Source organism: Emydura macquarii, unplaced genomic scaffold, assembly GCF_026122565.2.
Source record: "Emydura macquarii macquarii isolate MOO-44397 ecotype Brisbane River unplaced genomic scaffold, CSIRO-AGI_Emac_v2 contig_3470, whole genome shotgun sequence".
Lineage (NCBI taxonomy): Eukaryota > Metazoa > Chordata > Testudines > Chelidae > Emydura > Emydura macquarii.
This window is the reverse complement of record NW_027133607.1, coordinates 7,802,581-7,829,588: the sequence shown is the minus strand read 5'-3', so window position 1 is coordinate 7,829,588 and position 27,008 is coordinate 7,802,581. Positions and strand designations below refer to the sequence as shown.

At 46.2% G+C, this 27,008-nt stretch overlaps 1 protein-coding gene across 1 annotated transcript in view; it reads right to left on the bottom strand.

Annotated features, from left to right (window-relative positions):
* The window catches only part of NET1 (neuroepithelial cell transforming 1), a 76,286-nt gene that overhangs the window by 16,849 nt on the left and 32,429 nt on the right, over positions 1-27,008 (bottom strand). The window contains exons 2-3 of the mRNA XM_067534882.1: positions 19,089-19,155; positions 9,062-9,121 (exon numbers count right to left, since the gene is read on the bottom strand). Of these exons, the coding sequence (XP_067390983.1) occupies positions 9,062-9,121; positions 19,089-19,155 (127 nt within the window). The remainder of the gene's footprint in view (positions 1-9,061; positions 9,122-19,088; positions 19,156-27,008) is intronic.

Here is a 27,008-nt window from a genome sequence, read left to right as displayed (position 1 = left end):
CCCCATTTGTAGACTAGGGATAACAGGGGTGCTGTGATGATAAATACATTAAAAAGATAGTAACTGCTTTAAGATCTACTGATGGAAAGCATTATATAAATGCCAGGCTTTATTATTAGTGCCGCCATTACACCTCCCTATGTTCTGGGTCTGGCCAGAGGACCGTGTATACTATGTAGCATAAATCAGGGCTATTTGAACTTACATTCAGCAATCCTAAAGGGCATTTCTGGCAGTTGAGAAGAGTCAAAAAGCAGAAATCTCAGTTCCGCCCATTACACCAGTGGCTGGGAGAGGAGGTGGGTGGAGCTAATGCAATAATGGGATCCCCTAGACTGGGGCAGTCATTCATTGGCCAGATTTTTCAGCTTTTATAGTTTCCTTTATGCTGCTGGAGCAGTGAAAGAGTCTGTTACTTAACTGACAACTGGATTCAATTTCTTCAAAGAAAGAATCTGTGGCATTTTATCATGTTTGGCTTAAAAGTCTCCAGGAAAACTGAAGCATCTGTAACCTTTTGCAGAACAAACATTTTATTCATTTTCAAAATGTAAAGTTCACAATAATGAAAATAACTTTCAGCTTAATTTCACAGTTTATTAGAAACCCAACTAAAAATACTGGTTTTAATTAACTACTTTTAACATCTCATATATAGTGTCATGTGAAATACTCGTGCACTTGAGTAAATAAGAAAAAAGTTACCTACCTTTTATAACTATTGTTCTTCGAGATGTGTTGCTCATGTCCGTTCCAAGTAGGTGTGGGCGCTCTTATTGGGACCAGAGACCTTGAATCCTGAGGGTCCTAGATGGGCTCCCCATTCCAACTCCGATGCGTCCGTGACCAGAGTCATCGAGGGTGGTGGTCTGGAGAAGGGCACTCCCACAAATACTGAACGCGGATTGAGCCGCCACTGGAGGGACTCCATAACCATGGGGGCAATGAAACTATCTTGTTCAGACTGTCCCTGTTTGGGTGGTATAATGATGCCAACCAAACCTGGAGAGGTCTGAGCTGAAGCCTCACGCGTTGAGCCATGTAAGTGAAAGCGGCCATATGACCGAGCAACTTTAAGCAAATCCTCGCCATTGTGGTAAGGAAGCACCTGTGGTCCTCTATGATGGAGCTCATATTGTGGAAGTGAGACTCTGGTAGGAATGCCCTGACCTGAGTAGAGTCCAGGACGGCTCCTGTAAATTCTATCCTCTGAGTGGGGGATAGGGTGGACTTGAGGACGTTCAACACTAGCCCAGCTTGCTGAAAGTTGATCAAATCAGGGACATGTGGGTCTCTACCTGGGCTTTGAAGTGGCCATTGACCACCCAGGCGTCCAGGTATGGAAACACCTGAATCTGGTGTTGCCTCAAAAAGGCGGTGACGACAGCTATGCACTTGGTGAAGACTCAGGGAGCCGCTGACAACCTAAAGGGGAGGACTGTAAACCGGTAATGGATGTGGTTTACTATGAATCTGAGGAACCTTCTGTGGGGAGGGATTATTGATATATGAAAATACACATCCTTCAAGTAAAGGGCGACGAAACAGTGCCTTGGATCCAGAGAGGGAATGATGGTGGCCCAGGAAATCATGCGAAACTTCAACTTCTTCATGAATCGGTTGAGATTTCATAGGTCAAGAATAGGTCTGAGCCCTCTTTTGGCCTTTAGAATTAGGAAATGATGGAAATAGAACCCCTTTCCCTTTAGCTCCTGAGGAACCTCCTCCACTGCTCCTGAATCCAGGAGGAATCCAGGAATCCATCTCCTGTATAAGGTGTTGCTTGTGAGAGTTGTCCCTGAAGAGGGTTGGGGGCAGGGGACAGGAGGGAGGAGAGGAGCAGAACTGGAGAGAATATCTCAGTTCTACTATGCATAGCACCCATCTGTCTGAGGTTATCTGGATCCATGCCTGATAGAACTGGGATAGACGATTCAAAAGACGGGGAAAGGATCTGGAATCTGGTCTGGTAAGTTGCCCTCAGGCGCACGCTCAAAATGATTGCTTAGACCTGGAGGGCTGCCTCAATGAACCCTGGCCTTGGTTGGGAGGCTGAGGCTTTCTGTTGTTTCTGCCCCTCTTCCTTGAATAGTCCTGCCTGGTTTGTGAGGGGTAGAACCATGGAGGTGGATGGGCCTTAAAATGCTCTCTCTGCAGGGTGGGAGTATGCAGGTCCAATGATTTTAGCGTTGCCCAGGAGTCATTAAGGCAGTGAAGCTTGGAGTCCATTTGCTCTGAGAATAGTCCTGGGCCTTCAAAGGGCAAGTCCTGAACCGTCTGTTGGACCTCCAGAGGGAGGCCTGACACGTGCAGCAATGAGCTCCTCCTCATGCTGATTGCTGAGGACATTGTCCTTGCGACAGGGTCCACTGCATCCAAGGCAGCTTGCAGTGTGATCCTCACTACCACGTTGCTCTCTTGCATGACAGCCACGAATTCTGTCCTGGAGTTGGCTGGGAGCAGATCCTTAAACTTCAACATGGTGTCCCATGAATTGAAGTTATAACGGCTCAGAATTGCTTGCTGGTTTGCGATTTGAAGCCGGAGCCCCCCAGTAGAATAGATCTTCCTACTGAAGCGGTCCAGCTTCCTGGAGTCCTTGGACTTAGGGGAAGGACCCTGCTGTACCTGCCTTTCCTTCTTATTTGCGGCCGACACTACCAACCATCCTAGCTGCGGACAGGTAAAAAGGTACTTGTGGTCTCTAGAGGGGGCAAAGTATTTACTCTCTAGCCCTTTAGTTGTTGGGGGGATAAAGGCAGGTGTTTGCCACAGTGTTTTTGTGGTGGTCTCAATGGTTTTGATAAGAGGTAGTGCCACTCTTGAAGGACCTTAGAATGTCCACCATGGGATCCACTGATTCCATCACTTTCTCTGCCTGGAGCCCCATGTTCTGGGCCACCTTCCTCAAACTCCTGATGGGCCCTACTGTCCATGGGGGGTTGGCCAGCTGACGTTCCTGCCATTCCCTCGTGTGGCAACAAGGACAAGTATGTCTTGGGCAGAGTCTGTTCCTCCTGTCCCTCAGGTTCATGGGACTCTCCCTGTATGGGGATTTCATGTACAGTGCCAGGGTCAATCCTGGTGCCAATTTCCACTTCCCTCTCGGTGCGAACCATGCTGCCGTGTGGTGACCAACAGCCCCCCAGCGGTGGGGGGAGTCGTCCTTTGAGGTGAGGGACTGGGGGTCTCTGGAGAAGGATCGTTGGGCCTGATGGTATGTCCACGGTGTCCAGAAGGGCCATTGCGCTGGCAGCTGCCAATGTGCGGGCCAAGGCCCCATGAAGGGGACTTGTACCAACCCCTGCCTGCGCCAGCATCTCTTCAACCGGTGCCTGTGCAACAGATGTATGACTCAGCCTACGAGTTGGAAAATCCTGAGTCCGAGTGCAGGGACCATGGCGGTGCCGATAGGGATGGTGCCGGACAGCAGTGCAATGGAGACAGTGATCAATGCTGCATCATGGCCGTCTTGCCTCTAGATGCCACCACGATCCTCCGCGGTGCCAGAGGTCTTACCACCGAGGCTCTCTCGGACCTGGAGGGAAACTGCTGTGCTGTCATGGCTATCAGGTCTCTAGCTGCCTCAAAGATGTACGGGGTGGATGGGAGATCCAACTCCTCCTCCTGACTTTCCCTTCCAGGGGAGTCCACAGGCACCAGACTCATGCACCCTTCTGTGGGCCGGAGTAGATGGTGCCGTTTCAGATGGGAAGGGTGTCGTGAAGTCCTTGTCTAGCATGCGCACCACTAATGTCTTTCACCTTTGACCTCACCATGGGCGAATGCCCTCTGTCCGTTTTCGTATGCCTCGAGAGGCACTGAGAGTGGGAGCAGCGTTAGGATGACTCCAGTGCTGGTGAGGGGTGGCACCTGGTGTCTCTGGGTGCCGAGGTTTTCTTTGGTGCCATCGGTTCCCTTTTTGAGGGTGGTGTGGTCTGCACCGAGGTGCTGGGGTCAAACTGGACTGCTGGTTGGGGGCGAAGAGATGCCTCCATGAGAAGGTGCTTCAGTCTGATCCTTCTCTCCTTCTTAGTCCTGTGTTGGAAATTTCTACAAATTCTACACCAGTCTGTCTGGTGTGATTCGCCTAGACACTTTAAACAGGAGTTGTGGGGGTTGCCCTTAGGCATAGACTTATGGCAAGACCCACATGGCTTAAACCCCTGGAATTGAGGCATGCCCCCACTCTCCTGGGAGGGGGGAACAAAAGGAGGGGGCCCAAACTTAACTTTATCTACTAACTACTGATTACTAAACAAATCTAACTATTTACAGGTATCAGTGTTGCAAGACACTGGGGGAATGCTTGCCGAAGCAAGAGTAGCTCCAACAGCCATCATGGGTAGCAAAAAGGAACTGAAGAGGTGGTGGGTCGGCGGGGCCCTATACATGGTGTCATAGTGGCGTGACTCCAGAGGGTGCCCGGACCGTCCCGCTAGGGGAAAAGCTTTCCGACGACTGTGCATATGGCACGCACACACCTACTTGGAATTGACATGAGCAAGCACTCGAAGAACTCATGTTAACATTCAGGCAAATCTCATGCTTCTTGTATTTTTGTAACTAGAAGGAAGTCAGCCAACACCAGCTGTATAGCTGAATTGTCTACTGTCCATGATCTGTGTTTAACATTCCATTGCAGATATTTATATTCTATGTTAAAAATTCAGATCAGTATACTTGAAAATGGACAAAAGTAGGACGTGACACATCAGTAGATTACTGGAGTCACATGAAGTGTTTACATGCAGTCTGAAAATACTGAATTTTATTTGTATGATGAAAGGGCTCTATAATTATAACAGAATTGAATAAAAATAAACAGTTACAAATATTTTACAGAACAGAAGTGAACAGGCACAGACATATTTTTTGTCCTTCAATTTTTCATTAAAATTAGCGATTGAGCAGCTCCGTTGGTAGCCAGTTACACACCACATATTGACATTTGTGACCCTACATGTATGTGAGCCCAGGATATGAAGTTATGAACTAGTTTCTATCCTGCTAATATGGATGTAATATTTGAGGAACTTTAGTGTGGAAGCCTGTGACATTTATTAAACATAAAATTTATCTTAACAGCAAAGTTTAGCACAAATTAGAAATTGGTTTACACAATTGCTTTAAGCTTCCATACCGCTCATGTGTCAAATGTTATCGGGAGGTGTGGTACTGACTAGCAGTCAATCTCAGAAATGCTAGTTTTAAAGCTTATTTCCAAATACATTTTTTTGACTCATGAATAAGCAAGTTGTTGCATGAATTTATATTACCACACCTGACTAAAGTCGATAAAGATCTCTTTTAAAAGGCATCTGCAGTTGGTGGGGAGGCCCGCAGGGGAAGAATTAGATTTAAACTCCTTTTGTGCATTGTTATGATACATGGATTAATAAATTTTAAGGCCAGAAGGGATCACTGTGATCATTTAGTCTGACCTGCTACATAATACAGGCCATAGAATTTTACCCAGTAATTCCTGCAGTAAACTCAGTAATTTATGGTTGAACTAGAGCATGTCTTTTACAAAAACATCCAGTAATGACAAAGATTCCAAGTGATGGAGAATAAGAAGAATGTGGCCCGAGAAGGATTTTTGTTTTTCACCTTGTTTCCTACATTAGAAGTTCTTTTCCACCCTGTTTTTTCCCAAAGACCATGACTGTCTACACTAGAGTTTCTTGGCAATAATTTTACTCTATTGCCAATACTGATGTAGTCCAGAGATAGTGTGGTACTCATACTGAGTAACGCTTACTCACACGAGATGGTCCCATAAAAGTAAGGGTTGGAGAGGAATATAAGGCTCACTTGTATCTCCTTTGCACAATTCCCCTTCCCAAAACTGTACCATTCACACACACAAGCATCTTAGAACTCCATTCTCCTAAACCCACGACCACTAAAGAACTATAGGCCAGCCAAGACTTGATTCATAAATGTTACTCAGCATGCTTCATCTTGCTTCTGGCAAGATATACCGCCACCTTCATCTACTCCTTATCAGATACAGAAAGGTCATAATCTGGTTGCTACTAAACACCAGAATACATGCCGTCAGAACTCACAGTATTGGGTGCTCGCTACACGAATAATTCCACCGTTTACAGAAGAGTACAGTTACAATGCAGTGTGCTGTACATGCTGAAGTTTTACTTCAGAAAAAGTAATGGGAACAATTAAAATGCATGACAAAACACAGTATCTAAGGGTGCTACCCCCACCAAAGAGTCTAGGGAAGGGTTGAGGTCACCAAATGGTTTCTGATGTGCCCCCAAAGTAGCAGAAGTTTAACATTAGTAAACAGCTAAACTTGACCTATTTTCAGTTTATCTTAAAATGTGAGGGAAAACATCAGAGGCGTAAAAGACGTAAAAAGAAAATCAAACAAAAAATGTGAGGCTGTCACAATTTTTGGTGTTGAGTGATCCTCCACTTACTTTAAAATACTAGATATATACCGGTATATAGCACACTGAACTATAAAATTTTAGATTTTAATAACATTAAGGGACAGACCTAAATCCTTTGAGGAAGATAAATACAAATTCAGGCTAAAAAGTTCCTCTCTATACAAAAGATGGTCATTAATCCTCCACATTCAAGATCACATGTACTTTATGTTAATTAATTTATGGAAGGACGATCCAGTGGTTAGGGGGCTAGCCTGGGACTTGAGCTACCTGGGTTCAAGCCTCTGCTCCACTACAGACTTCCTGTGTGACCTTGGGCAAGTCTCTCTGTGCCTCAGGTCCACATCTGTGAAATAGGGATAAGAGTATACTGCTTGTGTTATGCAGGTCAGATTAGATTATCCTAATAGTCCTATCTGGCCTATTCACTTGATATAGACATACCTAGGTTTTATGGGGTCGGGTTATTTTTTTTTAGCCTATTGTCTGAAATAGCTACAAAATAGAGATAAAACAGCTCATGAATTTGGTGAGGCTAAAGGAAAAATTTTCAGAAGCACTTCAGCGATTTAGGAGTCTTAGGCTATGTCTACACTGTCCTGTGGTTTGGTTCGGACTATGTGGGCGTGAATAGTAGTGCGCATAAAAGTGCTGCGCTATAACTCCACCGTGTGGAAGCTGTGGGAGCAAACTAAAAGGTTCCTAGCTTGCATTAATATAATCCTCTTCTTCAAACTGTACTACGTTAATGCGAACTAGGTACCTTTTAGTTTGCTTCCACAGCATCCACACAGGGGAGTTACACCACAGCACTTTGGTGCACACTGCAATTCAAATCCCCATAGCCTGAAAATGGCCTAAAAATGGCGTAGGCACTTAGGAACCTAAATTGCTTAAGTACTGCTAGAAATTTTACCCTAAAAGCCTAAAACTTTGACTTTGCTGGCTTTAAGAGTTTTCTAAACCTTGTCAATTGTGCTAAAAGGCATGTACATACACTAAATACACACAACTCATGGATAGACAGTATGATAAATAATATCAGAGCTATAATTAAAGTTTTAAAAAGGTGTAGGAGTGTATTTTGTAGGTGTGACTCCAGAACTATCAAGTAAGAGTGTCATAGAGAGCCTAACCACTTAAAATAACAAGGTAAAAGGTCAAGTTAAACAAAAGACACAGTATGAACTTTTAACTCTTTATGCCTTGGGACTTTTCCCTTCCTGCAGAAGTTTCTGCTAAAACTATTAAAAGACAAATAAGTTATCTATAATTTTCATTTTTCCCCCAACAGCGATTCACTGCTGTGCATATGAATCATAATTCATTGGTATTTTTGTCCAATCCATCTGAATGGAGGCAGGATTTTATTTTATTTTTATTTAAAGTTCCTTCCTGCTAGCATGTTTACTGAACATACCACCACTAGAAAAGCTGAGGAGACACAGGCCTGTCCTCCACTTATAATGTAGGTTGACATAGTTTTGTCCGTCCAAGGCATGAAAAACACCCTTGAATGATGTAGAGATGTTGATATAATGCCTGGTGTAGACACAGCTAGGCTGGTGGAAGAATGCTCCTTGTGACCTAGCTACCAATGCTTGGAGAGGTGGATTACCTACAGTGACAGAAAAAACCCTTCCATCGTCGTAGGCTGCGTCTACACTACGGGGTTAGTGCAGCATAGCTATGGCACTGTAGCTGTGGCGCTGTAGTCCACACAGCATAGACAAGCCCACGAAATGACAACAAATTGGTACTGAAAACCGCCCACTCTCAACTGATGTGTAGATATCATTATTGTGACACTAGTAGCCCTGTCTGGTATTCTTTCTTGCCCTGACTTGAAGGAACATGTACTGAAATACCAGAAAAATATCGGGACTAGGGAGAAGCTTGTCCAGAGCAGTGGATGGATCCACTGTAGAGGAGGCCCTTCTCTGCACAGAAGTGATCATTCATGGAAAGCATCAAGCTGTGACTGACACCCAACCACAGCACAGGGAGGTTAAGAAAATAGTGCACAAAAATAATTATGACAACAAAGGATATAGAAAGGTGATTGTAGGTTGGACAAATAACCTTCCACCAAAAAACTAGAACCCAAATTAAAAAGACTAATTAGCTATGAACTAAAAAATTACTATTTCCCAGAAGGACTATTTCATTCCTCCTCCTCCCCCTATTCTGATATTTCACTTGCAGTAAGATTGTCAGAACAATTAAATTACAATGAGCAATCTTCCTTTTCTAAGGGTTGGCTTGGATTGTTTCCTTGGAAGCAGATTTCTGCCTCCCCACCTCCCACCACATAAACACCCAGGACATTTAACGTTAAACACATTTGTTATAAACAATTAAGTTTTCTATATGAAAGAGTTACATACATCATAAAGTCCAATTTGCTGGAAGTGTAATAGTGTGTGCCTAAATAAAATATACTAATGAAAGCAGAATTTGAAGTGTCATCTTTGCCACAGTTATTTTACAACTCTAGTACCCATCACTTGAATGTGTTCATACTCTTCCTTCTTTCACAAGACATTAAACATTGGGGGATTTCGGGGGGCTAGATAAACTACAATAGCATGACAATTGAACCTGACAGAACAATACGTTGAAGAACAGAATGCTTTACTTACCTTAAAATCAAAACTGCAAACACTGGCAACATCATCATCTTTCTCTCTCCGCTTCCTTTTCTGAAACAAAAGACACCAAGTCATATCTATCCATTTGATTATGCTTTAGAAAGCATACCTTCCTATGCATCTATGTGTATAGATGCTACTACATAAAGCCTGACGTTGAAACCAGCTTAAAGATGCCCTCCTGACTGCATCTGCAGAACTGTGGATGAAAAATAATTGTTGGAGTAATTTTGCAATGGCAAAAATCATTTAGACTTGTCACTTGACTGCATCCACAAATCAAACACTTAATACGTTTACTTGTTCTTTTATGCTCCTATAATTATGACTGTGAAGAAAGAAAAACAAGAAAGCAAGGAAAAACTAAAGCAATGGAGACTGAAGTGTGTTCATGTGGCAGTTAGCACCTTGATGGACTCAGGTATTTACTTAATGAAATGAGAATTTTTTTATGGTTTCCAAACTCAGCAGTTAATAGGAAAGATGGGATTTTTAAAGGAGTGTAAGAGAATTAGGTGTCAGCTCCCACTGAAAGTCAATGGGAGTTGGGATTCCAGAACCCTGAAGGGGACTTAGATGACACCATTATTCCCCAAGATGTACCCCCACCTGCAGGGATAGGATTCTCAATGGAGCCTAAGGAATCCTTGAAAATCCCTGCTTTGTGGGTGAGGGTGCATCTTCTATTTCCCCTTCTGGGTTCCAAGAACCCCACATTTTATTTTACAGTCCTTTCATTTATACCATTGGGCAACTCTTTTTCACCCCCATAAGTCTTCTTACCAGTACGTATTATGCTGACACCACTGGATAACAATTACATTCAGACAAATTTATGTTTAACTATTAATACAAAACTCCAGAAATTAATTGGCTCACAATAGTCTTTTTCTTCCTCTGCAGTTTAAGCTAACCAGAGCATCTAACAGAATTTAGAGTTTCCAGGGTTTTCAGTCACTTTATTCTGTCTGAGTATTTTAGTTCTAAAAGACAATACACAAAACCTCTGCAGTAGGGTGATTGAGGTCCACTTGCTGATTGAGGAAAAGCTTCTTACAACATACATGTGTAGCATTTCATTTGTAGGGCTTATACAGAACTCAATTCCATTATTTCAGAAGAGATTTTTGGCTGGCTTCATAATGTGTGCAGATAAAACACTTGTGTAAGTTTAATAAGTTCAAAACAGGTTTTTGACGAGAACTTGCAACAATGCAAGACTTCAGGATGCCACACCTTTTTGGTTTGAAGATTCCCTCTTCCTTTATGCAAGAAAAGCATATCAATGCCTTAAACATAGCTCTAAACCCAACCTCAGGATCTGAAGCAAGGCCAAAGTTTTGTTTTTAGACTGACTAGACTTGGGTAATAAGTACTGCATTGCCTGGTTCCCCATTTCCTCTGCCAACATAGTTTCATTCAAAACTTAGACTTTTGACTACCAAGCCAGCTGTATCATTCTTACATGGCACCAGGACAGAAATGGAGTCCAAAAAAAGCTGTCCAGGAGGCTTACCCAGCATAGCAGAAGGGCAATTCTAATTTTAAATATTATTTTATGACATTATGTGTCTGGCTAGCAATAGTCACAATCAAAGACATGATAAACCTTCTTGAAAAACTCAGGTCATGTGGAAAAGTTATTTCTATGAAAGGCATTAAACTGTAAAAAAGTCAGGAAGTCTTAATCAGGCTATCACAGAGGTAGTGAAAAAAGCACAAGTATTTTGTAAATAAAACTGAAGCAAAAGTCTTTCCAAAACGAGTAAGCAAAACAGCATAAAGACAGACACAAACAATGCCATTAGTATAAGCATTAAATAACCCTGAGGGACTGAAAGGAAAGAGCCAGTAATGCGTCATAGAAAAGCAGTGTTTTTCAGTCTGCAAACAATTCAAGTCATCTCATTTTCCCCTACCCATTCTGTATTACTAGGAACATTTGCATGAAAATAGGATCTTTGTTCTTTAGGTATTTGCCAGCTTTCTGCCGATTATTGTCAACTGGAAGTCCTAGAAGAGAAATAGGACTTCAGGTGAGGAATGTGCATCAGGACTGAAACTCCCAAAGATCAAAGACCCTGTTTTCATGCAAATGTCTCTTGTAACAATAACAGTAAGTTGTTTGCAGTGTTGTTGTAGCCCTGTTGGTCCCAGGATATGACAGAGACAAGGTGGGTGAGGTAATATCTATTATCTTTTACCTCCCCCACGTTACTTCTCTAAAAACAATATGGTCAGTATTGGTTCCAAACGTGATGACGTGCAAAGGTTTCCAATGACCAGGTCTCACATCAATGTCAAGGTTCAGCCCAACTTTCAATGGGGGTTACCCACAAACCCTTGGGCACTGATTGTGTACAGGCATTGGAAGGTTTGAGAGGAGGGTTAATGCAGGCATGGAAGTGTGGGAGGAGTTGGGTTAGATTAGGAGGCTGCGTTGCCCATTTGGAACCAGAGACCTAGGCAAGTCTACACTATAAACTTTGCTGGCATAACTACATTGCTCAGGAGTGAAATGAGGTGTCATGTGCTGACCAACATGAGTATGCCAGTAAAACACCCTTGCATAGATGCAGTTACACCAGCATATCTTATTTCACTTGGGGAAGGAAGGGCCCTGGCTGGAATAAGCTCTAGTGGCAAAATCAGTTTTGCTGGTCTAGCTGCATCCATGCTAAATGTACTTTGCTGGTATGATGTGTTGGTATAATTATACTGGCAAAACCTTCCGAGTGTACATGTGGCCCTAGACTCTGCAGCAAGGATGGGGACTTGTGGGCAACAGCACCCAGGGATTCATCCTTCATTATCCATGTCCTCTTTTAGCTTTTTTTGTCACATATCCATACTAATTGAAGTAAAAAATAACACTGTTACTAATCTTCAAGATGTGTTGCTCATGTCCATTCCATGGCAGATGCGTGTGCGCCACATGCATTGGTGGTGGAGATTTTTCCCTCAGTAGTATCCAGAGGTACCCTCTGCAGCGGTGCGCATATGCGCTGGTATAAAGGGTGCCGCCGGCCCCTCCTCCCTCTCAGTTCCTTCTTACCAGAACTCCAACAGAGGGGAAGGAGGGTGGGTCATGGAATGGACATGAGCAAGCCCTCGAAGAAGAAAAAATGGTTACTAACCTTCCATAACTGTCATTCTTTGAGATGTGTTGCTCATGTCCATTCCATGACCCACTCACAAGCTGTGCCTCTGGAAGTGGGCCAGGAGTTCACGGACGTGCCAATTGTAATACTGCTCTGCACAGCCAACATCGTTCCAGACCTGTTGAGTGATGGCGTAGTGGGACGTGAAGGTGTGAACAGGAGACCAAGTTGTGGCCCTACAAATGACCTGTATTGGAACTTGAGCTAAGAAAGCTGCTGATGAAACCTCTGCTCTTGTTGAATGGGCTGTCAGAGTGGCAGGGGGCGCAACCTTTGCCTGCTCATAACAGGTCTGGATGCGGGCGGTGATTCAGGAGGAAAACCTCTGGGATGAAATTGGCAGACATGTCATTCACTCGGCGGCAGCGATGAAAAGCTACGTGGATTTTCGGAAGGGCTTAGTCCTTTCATTGTGAAAGGCCAGTGCCTGCCTGACATCCAAGGTGTGCAGGAGTCTCTCCTCGCTAGAGCTGTCAAGCTTCAGAAAGACGACTGGCAGGAAGATGTCCTGGTTGACATGAAACTGTAATAGCTCCTTTGACAGAAATGCTGAGAGAGGGCGCAGTTGGATTTTATCCTTGTAAAACACAGTATAGGGAGGTTCCGACGTTAGAGCTTTGATTTTGAAAACACGTCTTGCCGAAGTAATTGTCACAAATCGACCTTCCATGACAAGCAAAGAAGCAAACAGGAAGCCATGGGCTCAAAGGGAGGCCCAGTGAGTCTGGACAAGACTACGCTGAGGTCCCATCGAGGGACTGGGTCCCTGACCTGTGGAAAGAGCCCCTCCAAGCCTTTGAGGAATTTGGCCATCATCTCATGAGAGAAGACTCATCTGGCCATCATCTCATGAGAGAAGACTCATCTGCCCTGGTTACACCCTGGGTGAAAAGCCAAGACAGCTGCCAGGTGTACCCTGATTGATGATAACGCCAGGCCTTGATGTTTCAAGTGAAGTAAGTACTCCAGAATGGAGTGTAATGGCATCTGTGTCGGGGAGACGTTCCGTTCAGCTGCCCAGCAGGAGAAGCATTTCCCGTTCACTAGGTAATCCTAGTGGAGGGTTTTCTGCTTTCTAGCAGGACTTTCTGAACCTGAGTGGAGCAACGCTGCTCCTTAAGGCTTAATCATGCAGCATCTATGCTATCAGATGTAAGGAAGTGAGGTTTGGATGCAGCAGTGGACTGTAGTCCTGTGAAATCAAGTCCGGACAGTCCAGGAGTGTTCAAGGGGTTGCCACCATTAGGTCCAGCAATGTGTCAAACCAGTGTTGACGGGACCATGCCGGAGCGATCAGTATGACCCATACTTTGTCTCTCTTGATCTTTATGAGGACTTTGTGGATGAGTGGGATCGGTGGAAAGGAATACATCAGAAACCTCACGACCACTGCAAGAGGAATGCGTTAGGAAGTGAGCCAATGTCAAGCCCTTGCAGGGAACAGAAATAGTGATATTTCCTGTTCTGTTTGGTCACGAAAAGTTCCACCTGGGGAGTACTCCATCTCTAGAAGATGACCTTGACTACTTCTGAGTGTAGGGCCACTCGTGGCAATAAGAGAAGGACCTGCTGAGGTGATCTTCCAACATATTCTTGACTGCTGGGAGGTGTGAGGCTTCTAGGTGGATTGCATGTTCCACACAGAAGTACCACAGACAGTATGCCTCTTGGCAGAGGGCTGAGGATCTTGCTCCTCCTTGCTTGATGACATAATACACGGATGCTGTATTGTCTGCCAACCACCCGTACTACCTTTCCTGACATCTGGGGAAGGAACACTTCGCAGGCTAGTCCAATTGCCCTGAGCTCTCTGATATTCATGTGTAATGTCAGCTCCTCTGTTGACCAGAGGCCCTGGCTCTTGAGGGTGCCAAGGTGGCCTCCCCATCTTAAGTTCAAGGTATCCGATACCAAGGACAGCATCAGGCGGGGTGGGGATGGGGCAGCAAAGGGAACCACTCTTGCTACATGGGCAGGATTTGTCCAGCATGCCAATGAGGTAAGTACTCAAGACGGGATTGTAAGGATCATGTCCAGGTTGTACCTTGCTGGGGAGTAAACCGATGCTAGCCATATTTGGAGGGGTCTGAGGCTCAGTCTCATGTACTGTACTACGTAGGTACCCGCTACCATGTGCTCTAGCAGTCTGTGGCCAACTCTAGCTGTGGTGAGCGGGTGAGCTGTGACTTGGTTTGAAGCCTGGTTTGCGGAAGAAATGCTTTGGCATAGGTAGAGTTGAGGACTGCCCTGATGAACTCTATCCTTTGCACTGGAACTAATGTTGATTTCTGTTCGTTTATCAACAGGCTCACCATGATACTGCGTTGGACCTAAGCTTTTGAGCAGCCCTTGATGAGCCAGACATCAAGATAAGGGCAAATTTGTATTCCCTGACATCTTAGGTAGGCCACGACTACTGCCAAATATTTTGTAAAAGCTCTTGGCACTGTTGACAGACCAAATGCAAGGGCAGTGAACTGGTAGTGGTTTCCTCCCACCACGAACCATAGGAACCGTCTGTGGTCATGGAAAATAGAGATATAGAAATACGCATCCTTTAGGCTGAAGGAGTACCACCAGTCTCCAGGAAGGGGATGCTGGAGGTCAGGGAAACCATATGGAACCTCAGCTTCTTGAGATACTTGTTGAAGCGATGTAAGTCCAATATGGGTCATAGGCCTCCTTTGGCCTTTGGGATTAGAAAGTAATGAGAGTAGAACCCTTTCCCTCTCAGGTGCAGGGGAACTTCCTCTATGGCCCCCACCTGTAGGAGGACTTGCATCTCCTGGATGAGAAGTTGCTTGTGAGAAGGATCCCTGAAGAGGACTGGGGATGGGGGTGGGAAGGAGGGATTGAAATAAACTGAAGGGTATACCCCACTGTTATGGTGCTTAGCACCCACTGGTCCGATATTATAGCCGCCCAAGCAGGGAGGTAGGGTAAAAGGTAGTTTGAAAAGAAAGGGAAGTTTGGATCCTGGGTCAATTCTTTTAGGCCACCCCAGGCACACCCTCAAAAGGCCTGCCTGCCCCCAGCTTGAGCCTGACTGGGAAGTGCCAATGGGGGGGCTGACCTTGACAGCGTTTATAGCCTCTGTTCATTCTCCTGTATGGCTCACAACTGGCCTGCCCTATGAATCGCTGTGGTTGCTGGGGCCTGAAATACTTCCTGGAAGCTGATGGTGTGTATAGCCTAAGGAGCTTGCAGCCTGGCATCCATTTGATTGGAAACCAGGGCTGCACTGTCAAAGGGGAGGTCCTGGATGGACTGTTGAACCTCAGCAGACAGGCCAGATGATTGAAGCCATGAGGCCCTTCTCACTGAGACAGCTGACACCATTGTTCTGACTGCTGAGTGGGTGGCATTGGAGGCTGCCTGGAGAGAGGCTCGGACTACTGCTTCACCCTCCTCCAATATAGCCACAAACTCTTGCCTGGACTCTGGGGCAGGGAGTCAGCAAATTTGGCCATGGAGTGCCATATATTACAGTCATATCTCCCCAGCAAGGCTTGCTGGTTCGATATGTGCAGCTGCAATCTAGCAATCAAATAAATCTTTCTATCAAAAAGGTCAAGCTTCTTTGTGTCTTTATTTTTGGGGGTTGAGCTTGACTGTCCCTGCCTGTCTCTTTCATTGGCAGCTGACACCACCAACGACCCTGGAGAGGGGTGAGAGTACAGAGATTCGAATCCTTTGGCAGGCACATAATATTTTTTCTTGGCCTGCTTGGACGTAGGGGGCAGAGAGGAAGGGGTTTGCCATAAGGCCTGGACAAGTTTCATGACCCCCTCGTGGACCCCCTCATGGGCTGCTGCCACCAAGATGTCAAAGAGCACATTAGTGGGCTCCTTCAGCTCCTCCGCCTACAAGCCTAAGTTTGTGGCTACTCTCTTGTGCAGCTCTTGGTGTGTTCTGAAATCATCTTGTGGGACCATGGCAGAGGATCCCACTACTGCCTCATCCTGCGATGATGATGGTGAGGCAGATAATGGTGGAGTAGGTGACTGTTCCTCCCCAGCAGGAGTGGCCTCTCCTAAGACTACCATCGTTGCCTCTGATGGTCCAAAGAACAATTGTTGCACTTGTGAAACTGGGGCAGGAGGGACTCTGCAAGGGTTCCAGAACTGCCAAGGCCTAGACCATTGCTCCAGCGACCACAAGCCTGGTGGCGAGCCCGTGAGGAAACCTGCAGCCGTGGCTGGGTTCACTTGACCACTGGGCAAGGCAGTCTTCTCTCCTTCTGAGTCCAAGGGGTCCTCTCCCAGCAACCTTGTCTCCATTGCTCTACTGTACTGGGAGATATGGCATTTCAGTTCTGGGGAGCAGTACCGGGACTCTGCTAATCGGTGCCAAGCTTCCGGAGATTGGTGATGGTAATCCAGTGATTGGTAGTGGCGTTCTGGAGACCGATGACGCAACTCTGGGGATTGGTGCTGGCACTCTGGCAACCGGCATCATGGCTCCAGGGTGGGGGTCTGGCGATCAGTACTGGACATCTGGCTGTTGGTGGCAGTTCTCTGGGGACTGGTAACAGGGTCCTGGTGACTGCTGTGGGGGCGTCGGTGACCGACGAGGGGCCAGAGAGTGGTGTTGCGGTGTTGGGGATCTCTGTGAGGGCCTCATCATGGGCTTGTCCTTGGACAAGCCCTTAGCTGGCTGCACAAGAACGGGATCCCGGCACGGAAGTCTCTCTTCCCGAGGAGCGGGCAGCACAGGGAGTGAGAGTAGGTCCTTGGCCTCTTGAAAGGCCCTCGGTGTGGATGGCACTGTGAGGTGCCAGGTACTCTTACTGCTCCCAGGAGTTGGATCTTGGATAGGACTGGAAGCTCTAAGGCATAAGGCTGCAGCCAACCCACGTTCTGGGGAAGACAAGCAGCCTGGCCCAGGTCTCGGCTCATCCTTCGCTCCCTTTTTGTCCTTCTTAGGGACCGGGGAGTGCCCTCTTCCGGCATGCAACTTCTCATGCCATTTCTTTGGCATGGGGGATGGCTCATGTTCAGCTGGAGCCCTAAATTGGCAAAGGTTGAACTCACCAGTGCGACATGGGCCCGCACTTGCTCCCTGGAACGCCTCATGACTAACCAATCGTCCAGGGAGGGGTACACCTGAACATGGTTTTTTCTCAGGAAAGCCACCATCGAGCGTAGCCTGCAGTGACATCCAGGCCATTGCCTTGCCCTCATCAATCATAGCTCCATATTCAGACTTGGAGTCTGGCAGGAGAAGGTCCTTAAACTTCAACATCCCCTCCCATGAGTTGAAGTTAGACCTACTGAGGATGGCCTTCTGGTTGGCAATCCTCAGCCCGAGCTCCCCGGTGCAGTAGACCTTCCTTCCAAACAGGTCCAGTCTTTTGGGCTCCTTGGATTTGGGTGCTGGGCCCTGCTGTCCTTGCCTTTCTTTCTCATTTGCTGTCGATACCACCAGCGAGCCTGGCTGAGAATGTGTGAACAAGTATTTGAATCCCTTGGAGGGATTGAAATACTTCCTCTCTATGCCCCTCGCTGTTGGGAGAATTGAGGTGGGAGTCTGCCACAAGGCCTTCGTTGTGGCCTGAATTGTCTTAATGAGTGGCAAGGCTACTCTTGAGGGCGCTTCTGGCATGAGGATATCCACCATTGGGTCCACTGACTCTTTAACCTCCTCCGTTTGCAGCCACCCGTCTCAGAAGTTGCTGATGGGCTCTGTTGTCCTTTGGGATATGTGTGGTTGATGACCCCGCCACCGCTTTGTCTGGGGAAGAGGAGATGAGGCTCTCAGCCCGATGCCAGCCTCCAGTATCTCTCGGTCCGGATCTCCCTGTCCGGTTCCTCCACGTCCCCTTCAGGGAACTCCTTGGTGCCGGCACCCTCCCTGGCACTGTGCCCTTCACTGGCTGACGCCGCAGGCTCCGTCTCCCTGTGATCCTGGACCTCGACCTCTCCTTTGCTTCTTGTGCGGTACCAGTGAATGAGACTGGTGCCACGCTGCGTTGTGTGCTGGTGAGTGGTGCCGGGATTCCCTCAGGGCTGAGCCCTTCTTCGGCACTGGGTCTCAAATCGATGCTAGGGCACTGCACACCGAAGCGCTAGGTGCCGGGTCTGGGGCCTGTGGACGTAGAGCCGCTTCCATCAGGATCTGCTTCAGCCTAGCACTCCTTTCTTTTCTGCTCCTGGGGCGAAACCCTTTACAGATCTTGCACCAGTCGATTTGGTGCGACTCCCCTAAGCACCTCAAACAGGAATCATGCAGGTCGCCCTTGGGCATAGGTTTATGGCAAGCACCGCAGGGTAGGTCATCCAAGGTGACCTGGGAAGGGGAATACCACGAACAGGGATGAGCTCCCCTAACTCATTCTAAACTACAACTCTAACCACAACTAATTCTAACTTGATTTAAAACTAACAGGAACCGCTAAACTAGAAGAAAGCTTGCAAATGCAAGGTGGGGAAACTCTGACAACTGTCACTGGGGGTGCCCGCACTGACCCAACAGTTACCACTGGGGAAAAACCTTCTGACGATCATGCACGCGGCGTGCACACACCTGCTTGGAGTCGACATGAGCAAGCACTCGAAGAAGAACTGTAGTCTAAGAAAAAAAATTACAGGTACCATCTTGACACTCACGAATCCCAAGCATACAATCAAGTTAAGACTGACAAGGAAGATCGAATCTATTATGTACAATTCAATAGCCACTCAAGGGTCTCAGAATGGCTTAGTAAGGAAGTGTTTGTATTTGGCTAACTGGAAAGAGAACAATATGTTTTTTTCTTCCTCACCCAGGAGAAAGGAACATTACCTGCTTGTTTATTTCAATTACTTCTAATTGTTAACAAGCTTTTGACATACAAATACAGTGCATGCTTTACTCACCAGAGTGAAGTCCCAGTGGGGTCCAGGAGTTAGAAACGTGAAAGAGCTGCCTCGTCTCAGAGGATATCTGTGAGTTGAGAATGTATAAAAGTAAATACATTATGGGTTGTTTCAGCAATTGACAAAGTAAGCTACAATTCATTCACCCTTCCCTTCTGGTAGTTTTTAAATCCTGTGGTGTAACCACATTCCATGCTAACCCTGTCAAATCTGAGCAAGTGTCACAAACTTGCCCTAAATGCTTGTAAGCTGTATGACAAAGAAAATATCTTTCCTGTGGCTTTTTTCACCTGAAGGTAATCATCTTACAATAGCAAAAGTCCAACATGCAGAACCTCACTCCAAATGGATGGCAGCTGGAACCATCCCAGGGGGTAGACCATGCTAAAAAAATAACCTATAGCAGGAGGATACCTTCAGAGACTCCGTTTTCTGTTTCTGATTTCCCCCTTATAGGCACAGCTCTGTAACCTGAAGAGAGGCTAAGCCTGGTCTACACTGGCGACGGAGGTCGACATAAAGCCACTTATGTCGACCTCCACACATCTGTGTCTACACTGGCACTACTGTTAATTCGAATTAAGTCGCATCGAAAATCAACTTAAGACCACCTCTGCAAGTGGCACAGCACCTAATTCGAATTTGTTAATTTGATTTAGTGTCAGTGTAGACACAACTTCACTTAAATCGAATTTATTGGCTTCCGGGAGGTATCCCACAATGCCCTGTTTTGACCTCTCTGGACAGTCGCGCTGTGCTGCTCTTTGGTCACGCTATCAGGAAATGTCCCCTCACCCCAAGCCCTGGGAAGATTTGAATTTTCATTTCCTGTGCTGCCAGCGTGGAGAGAGCTTTGTCACTGTACTCCACATGGCTACTGCAAAGCCCAAACGTGCTCCAGCATGGAGTTGACCAGAGGTCTTAGATCTCATCGGTCTGTGGGGCGAGGAGTCCGTTCTGGCTCATCTCAGAGCCAGCAAAAGGAATCTGGACATTTATGGGAAGATACCCCAGGGTATGCTGGAGAAGGGACACAAGAGGGATGCTCAGCAGTGCCACGTGAAGATCAAGGAGCTGCGTCAGTCATATCAGAAAGCCAGAGAAGCTAACAGCCGTTCTGGCTCCTCGCCCAAAACATGCCGCTTCTACGATGAGGTGCATGCAATTCTCGGTGGTGATCCCACCACGGTGCCGCCCCACAGCATCGATACCTCCACTGGGTCACAGTCCACGGACAGTGATGAGGATTCCGTGGACGAGGAGGAGGCGGTGGCTGAGGAGAGCAGGGTGCAGGAGAGCGTGGTGTCCATTCTCCCTGAAAGTCAGGATGTATTCCTGACCCCAGAGCAGTCTAGCAGCACACAGGACAGCACTAATGATCCCGTGGAAGGCACATCTGGGGAGTTTTTTTTTCTTCTTAGCAGTTCTGTCCTTTTACATTGCGGGGCGGGGGGAGGAAGGAGATTTCAGGCGTTTTGGTGACTGTCCTGGGGGATTACCCAGGGAACAGTTTATTTATGGGATGAGAAATGCTACGTTTATCATCAGTTGATATCTCATGGAAACTTTCATGTATGTAATCTGTTATCCTTTGCAAACGTTTTCAGGGGAGGGCTGCCTTGTTCCTCCCTCCACGGTAGGATACTTTGCTGCAATCAGGGGAGCCTGCATCATGGCGGAACACTGCTGGTACCACACTGCGTGCAGCAAATCTTTGTTTTAAGCAGAGACTTCCCCACTTCCCCCACGCTGTCCGCAGTTCCTCTCTGTAAAGGTTTAAAATACCAGCAGAGACTTCCCCCCCCCCCCACAACCTGTCCGCAGTTCCTCTCTGTAATGGCAGAGTGCATGTTTAAAATACCAGAGCTATACAGCAGATGCCCTGTGCCTTTGTATTCCCCATTGCAGTGTCCCAGCAAGTCACACGGATTACTTTTATTTGCTTTAAGCAGAGCCTATATACCCCCTGCCCTCCCACCACGCTGTCCTCAGATCCTCTCTCTAAGGGTGCAGCGAGCAGACCTTTCTGGGACGTCAGGAATGGAATGAGGCTCTGCCTTTGCCCTGTGCACTGCATGGGGATTATTGTCTACATTGTTGCAGTTGTATCATTTTCTTCACTCTGCTAACAGAGTGTTATTTTTTTTTCCATTCTGTAGACACCTCAGCCTTGGCCCCACCCTCAAGAAATGCTGCGGAAAGAGTATCGCAGATTAGAAAGAGGAAAAAAAAAAAAAAACCCAAGAGATGACATGTTTTGCAAGATCATGAACGCCTCAGCGGCCGCAGAGACAGAGCAAAGAGCGTGGCGGCTGACCTTGTCCCAGAATATGGACATGGACAGGGAGAGTCGCAGAGAAATGATGGAGCATGATCGCAGTACTACGTAGGAGATGCTGCGAATCGTGCGGGACCAGGCAGACATGCTGCGGTGGCTTGTGGAGCTTCAGGAGGAGCGGAGGCAGGACAAAGTCCCACTGCAGCCCCTCCATAATGCTCCTCGACCAAGGGCTTTGATGCCCACCCCCTCCCCTTCCCCCAGCCAGTCTTGGAGGAGATGGGCCAGGCTGCAGTACAACCTTGCCTCCACACTGGTAGAGGTAAGCAGAAAGCAGTGGCAGCCACACTGACAGCTGGCCAGCAAGCTACCACCCTACCCCTTGACACAGTGAATGAACACTCCCCTCCCCCCATTACTTGAATGTTCATAAATACACTTTTGCATCATTTCAACACGTTTCTTTATTAAATCGCATCTTGTTCTGGAGGGATTTGGCAGGTACAGATATCGATGGGGGGAGTAGGGGAGAAGGGTTCACCAAAGGCAAACAACATACAGGAACAGAAATCAGTCCTGCATCTCATTGCAGAACTTGGTTTTCAAAGCTTCCCTAATGCAAAGCGCTCTGCGGTTTGCTCTCAGCGTACTGCTGGCATCTGGCTGCTCATAACTGGCGGCCAGTCTTTCTGCCTCCACAGCCCAACCCTGGGGGAACCTCTCACCGTTCGCTTCACACACATTATGAAGAACACAGCACGCAGATATCACAGAAGGGAGGTTCTTCTCAGTCATGTCCAGCCTAGTGAGGAGACTCCTCCATCTACCCTTTAAACACCCAAAGGCACATTCTACAACCATTCTGCAAGTGCTTAACCTGTTATTAAAACACTCCTTGTCGCTGTCAAGGTGACCGGTATATGGCTTCATTAGCCAAGGGAGCAAGGGGTAAGCAGGATCCCCCAGGATCACTATGGGCATTTCCACACCCCCAATTTGAATTTTTTGGTCTGGGAAAAAAAGTGCCCACTTGCATATTCGAGAACAGCCCCGATTTACGAAATACGTGTGCATCATGCACCTTCCCAGACCACCCCAAACAGATGTTGGTGAAACGACCCCTGTGATTCACAAGCCACTGCAGGACCATGGAAAAGTACCCCTTGCGGTTTATGCACTCGCTTGGTAGGTGGGCAGGCGCTAAGATAGGGATGTGCATCCCATCAATGGCCCCCCCGCAGTTTGGGAACTCCATCGTGGCAAACTCCTCCACTATGTCCTGCACATTTCCCATGGTCACTATCCTTCGTGGCAGAAGTCTATTGATGGCCCTGCATACTTGAATCATGGCAGTGCCCACTGTAGATTTACCGACTCCGAATTGATTCCCACCGAGTGGTAACAGTCTGGGGTTGTCAGCTTCCACAGAGCGATGGCGACTCTCTTCTCCACTGTCAGAGCTTGTCTCAGGCGAGTATTCACGTGCTTCAGGGACGGGGCCAGCTCCAAGCACATTTCCAAGAAAGTTGCCTTTCACATACGAAAGTTTTGCAGCCACTGATCATCATCCCACAGCTGCATAACGATGCGGTCCCACCAGTCTGTGCTTGTTTCCCTGGACCAGAACCGGCGCTCCACAGACTGCAGATGATTCGTTACAGCCTGCAGCAATTGGGAATTGTTCTGCTCGATGGCTTGTAGCAGGGCAGCCTCAGTGGCATCGCTGTTGTCTGTGCTTCGGCTTCTTGCTCTACTTCGAAAACACTCAATGATAAGCCGCGATGTTTTTGTAACGCTCACAATAATAGTGCAGAGTTGAGCTAGCTCCATGTCTCTGCAGCAATGGCGAGCGTGGGAAGTAAAAAAATGGTGAGAAAATACTTTTCCTGTTTGTTTGGGGGGAGGAGGGAGGGAAGAAGAGAGGGGGAAGCAGCGTTGCATCATGGGACGATGACACTTATCCCAACGGCCACCACGGCTAGTTGCACTGCGGGATAGCTACCCACATTGCACTGCTTTGAAATTCGAATTAAGAGTGCTCAGTGTAAATGCAGGAGACCTGCACAAACAGCGTAGTGTATACATGCTGCTGCAACTTCTAAAAATCAGCTGCTGAAAGTCGACAAAGTAAGTCGACTTCACTCGGCAGTGTAGACATGGCCTAAGATTTGAGAGAAGGCCCAGACAACTTTAATTGTTGCCTGACAGATCAGAGTGTGGCAAGTTTCCAGACAGTGATAGCTACATGCGTCTCCCTGCTGAGGAGAACTCTCATGTTGGTGTCTTACCACTGCAGCTCCAAGGTGGACTCTGCACAGATTTCTAGAAAGGTGGCCTTTGCCATTCTGTAGCTCTGCCATCATTGCCGGTCATCCCAGGTCTGCATCACTGTCCTGTCCCACTTGTCAGAGCTAGTCAACTGAGCCCCAAAACGGCAATCCACTGAGTAAAGCTGCTCTAGATAAATTCCTTGCAGAAATAATTGCTTGATTTCATCTTCCTACTTCTCCTCCTGTAGCCCTATTGTTGCAGCATCCAAAGCCCTATAGAGCCACAGAGCCAAATCCACCTGCCTGGGTGACTGTCAATACGTGTGTGTGATCCTGTTCATATTAATGACTCATGATCACAGCGCTCAGCAATGCATTCTCTATGCTGCATGACAGCAGTTCAGAACTGGCACTGACAAAACATAGATGAATAATGGGATGCCAAGTGAGGAATCATGGGAGTTTGTTAGTTTGACCCTTAAGTCCCAGAGCTTTCGATAGATATATCATAATGCATGGCACGAAATATCAGAGCATAAAATTGCACAGCAGCGCATTGCACCATCGGATGTCTGCCCAGAATGCTGCACGGTTAATTTGAATATGTGCAGAGGCATACGGATACAAGGCCTCACAAGGAAAGCACCTTAAAACAGCATAACAAAGCAGGGAGGAAGTACTTCAGTTTGATCTATTTAAATTACTGCACTTAGAATGAACAAACTAATCCGATAAAACATCCTCACACAGACCAGCTCTTAAGGCATGTCTACACTGCAGCTGGGAGCAAGCCTCCAGCCTGGGTTGATAGACACAGACTAGCTCGGCTTGAGCTTGCGCACTAGAAATCGCAGTGTGTTGTTATGGTTTGTGTGGCAGCTCAGCGGAAGCCCACCTGACCCTCTGCATCTGAGCTCAGGTGGCTGGCCCGAGTCTCTGCCAGAACCACAACATCCCCACTGCTGTTTTTAGCACATCAGCTCAAGCCAAGCCAGTGAGAGTCTGTCTGTCTACCCAGGCTGGGAGGTTCACTTCCGGCTGCAGTGCAGACAAACCCTTAGACACCAATTATCCGGAACGACGTGGTGTTGCAGAAAAGTAACCCCTCCCTCTAAGAAACTCAGAAAGTGGTTAGAGTTATTCATTCTGATTCCTGAAAGGAGACTCCTCTTAACAAATAATTATCTTCTGAAATTGTTCCCAATATCCCTCCCTCCGTGATCGACTTCAGGAAAGATAGACATACAAGTAACATGCACCACCAGGTATTTTCTCCAAGTTAACCAGAGGCTTGAAGAATAATGGAAAGAGGCCACTAGTAGGCTGAAGCAGGGAGCATTTTGTTTTGAAAGCAAGTTTTTTTCCTTGGTTCAGGTTAATTTTGGAGGGAGAATACGGGAGGTTAAGCGAGCAGGTTAAACATTTTCCAGGGGTAAGAACTGAGACTCTCCTCTGCAGAGGCAAACCTCTCCAAACTAGAGAAAGGATCACGAGACTGCTCTGAAAGTATGGAGAAATCTGCTTTGGTGTCCTAGGTCTGCTTAATGAATTGAAGGGCCAACCTATTTTGTCAGGTTACTTACCAAAACCAGCCAAAAATAATTCCATCCATCTTCTCATTCCTATCTTTCCTACAGTTCTTAAAAACATACTATTCTGTCTTAAAAAGCGTATTGCCTACCGCAGTCTTGGAATCCATACCAAAGGCACACATAGCTTAATTGCCAAAATGTTATCCAAAAAAGGAAAAATGGGGCTTTTGCATTTTCTCTGAAAGGTAATCTGCAAAAGACTCACAAAATCAGACACCCATATATAAGCAGGCAAAAAGGACCAAATACAAAAAACCTGTTTGGCATTGTAGCGGGAAGGAGACAAGTGGCCCCAATAACATTACTTGTGGAAGTATGGGCAATTTCCTATGAATATATTGCTAAAGATAAAAAAGCCTCATAGATGGGCTAATGTGAAACAATCGAGCCTGACAGATTACATGTCTAAGGAAGTATTGTTATTGTTCAGTGTCTTCCTGGAGTAAACATTAGGACTTTCTGATGCACACAAGCAGCTTCTACTGAAGTCAGCAGGAGCCACAAGAGCATAGAATTTGCCCTCAGCATTCAACCCCAGACAACAGCGGAAATTATCTAGGCCAACAAATGCCAGCTCAAAATTAAGTGAGGTGACGTCTTTCAAACTTCCAGTACAAAAGGGATAAAGAGTAGTGCGCAGCAACGTGCAGCGATATCTGTATCTGCAGTGTGTTTTCAGTAAGCATCTAGCAGGATCTTGGAAAACCAAATGTTTCAGTCAAATTAATTGCATAGTTTTTTCTTATGAATGATTTTACTGAGCTTTTTGACTGTCTGAAAAGAAAGTCTTCCTTATTCAACTGTTTCAAGTCTTATGGAGGGGGTGAGGGGACACAAAACACTGTATATAATGCTGTGAGCATCAGATCTCAGAACCTCTAATCCTGTTTGACCAGAATAGTGTATGTAAAAATCCAAAAGATGCACAAGATAGGAATTCCAGATTGGATTTGGATTGATTGGACTAGAGTATATATAGGCTTGGTAGAATTCAACCTTTTTTTTTTTTTTTTTTTTTTTTTTAAAAACAATTTTGACGTATAATAAGGATCTTAATTTTTAAACATTTTTCCGATTATCAATTTAAATTTTCACAGTTGAAGGAAATTATGGGAGCGTCCGACAATAATTATTTAATGACAATCTATCAAATTCTCAAGCAGCTTTTGTTTTACTTTGCCGATTTGTAAAATTCAATGATTATTGATGGAAATATTTTTGTTTGGCTGTAGATGATGGTAACAACATTTATTGATAAAAATCAAATCCTTCCAAAAGTAAGTCTATAACACAGGGGAGCCTATACCCATCCTGGCTAATGCAACTTCTTCCCAACTAGTATTTAATGTAGCTTTTTTCCTCCATGTTTTTTTTTTTTTAAACTTTAAATCTGCACCACTTAGCATCAGTTAGTCAGTCTGCACCCATTCTTTGTACTTATATTTCATGACTTATCCAGGAAGCTGCAGAAACACTTTGATCTGCCAGCTCCATTAACTTTAAGTACAACTAAAGATCTAAAATAAATTCTTTAGACTAGGCAGCAATTCTTTATTTCCTTCCCCTCTGACTCCCAACCTCTTTTTTGTTTTCACTGCAACTTGCTCTTAATTTTAAATACAAACCATTCACATCAGTTAAACGCTGTTTGATTATGTATATTACAGGAATACAAGTATTTTGAAATGGGTAGATTATCCTAGTGAGTTATATTTCATTTGAGATATCAAAAGGCACAAGAAAAGAAGACGTCATACTTTGAATCTTAATTTAAAATCTA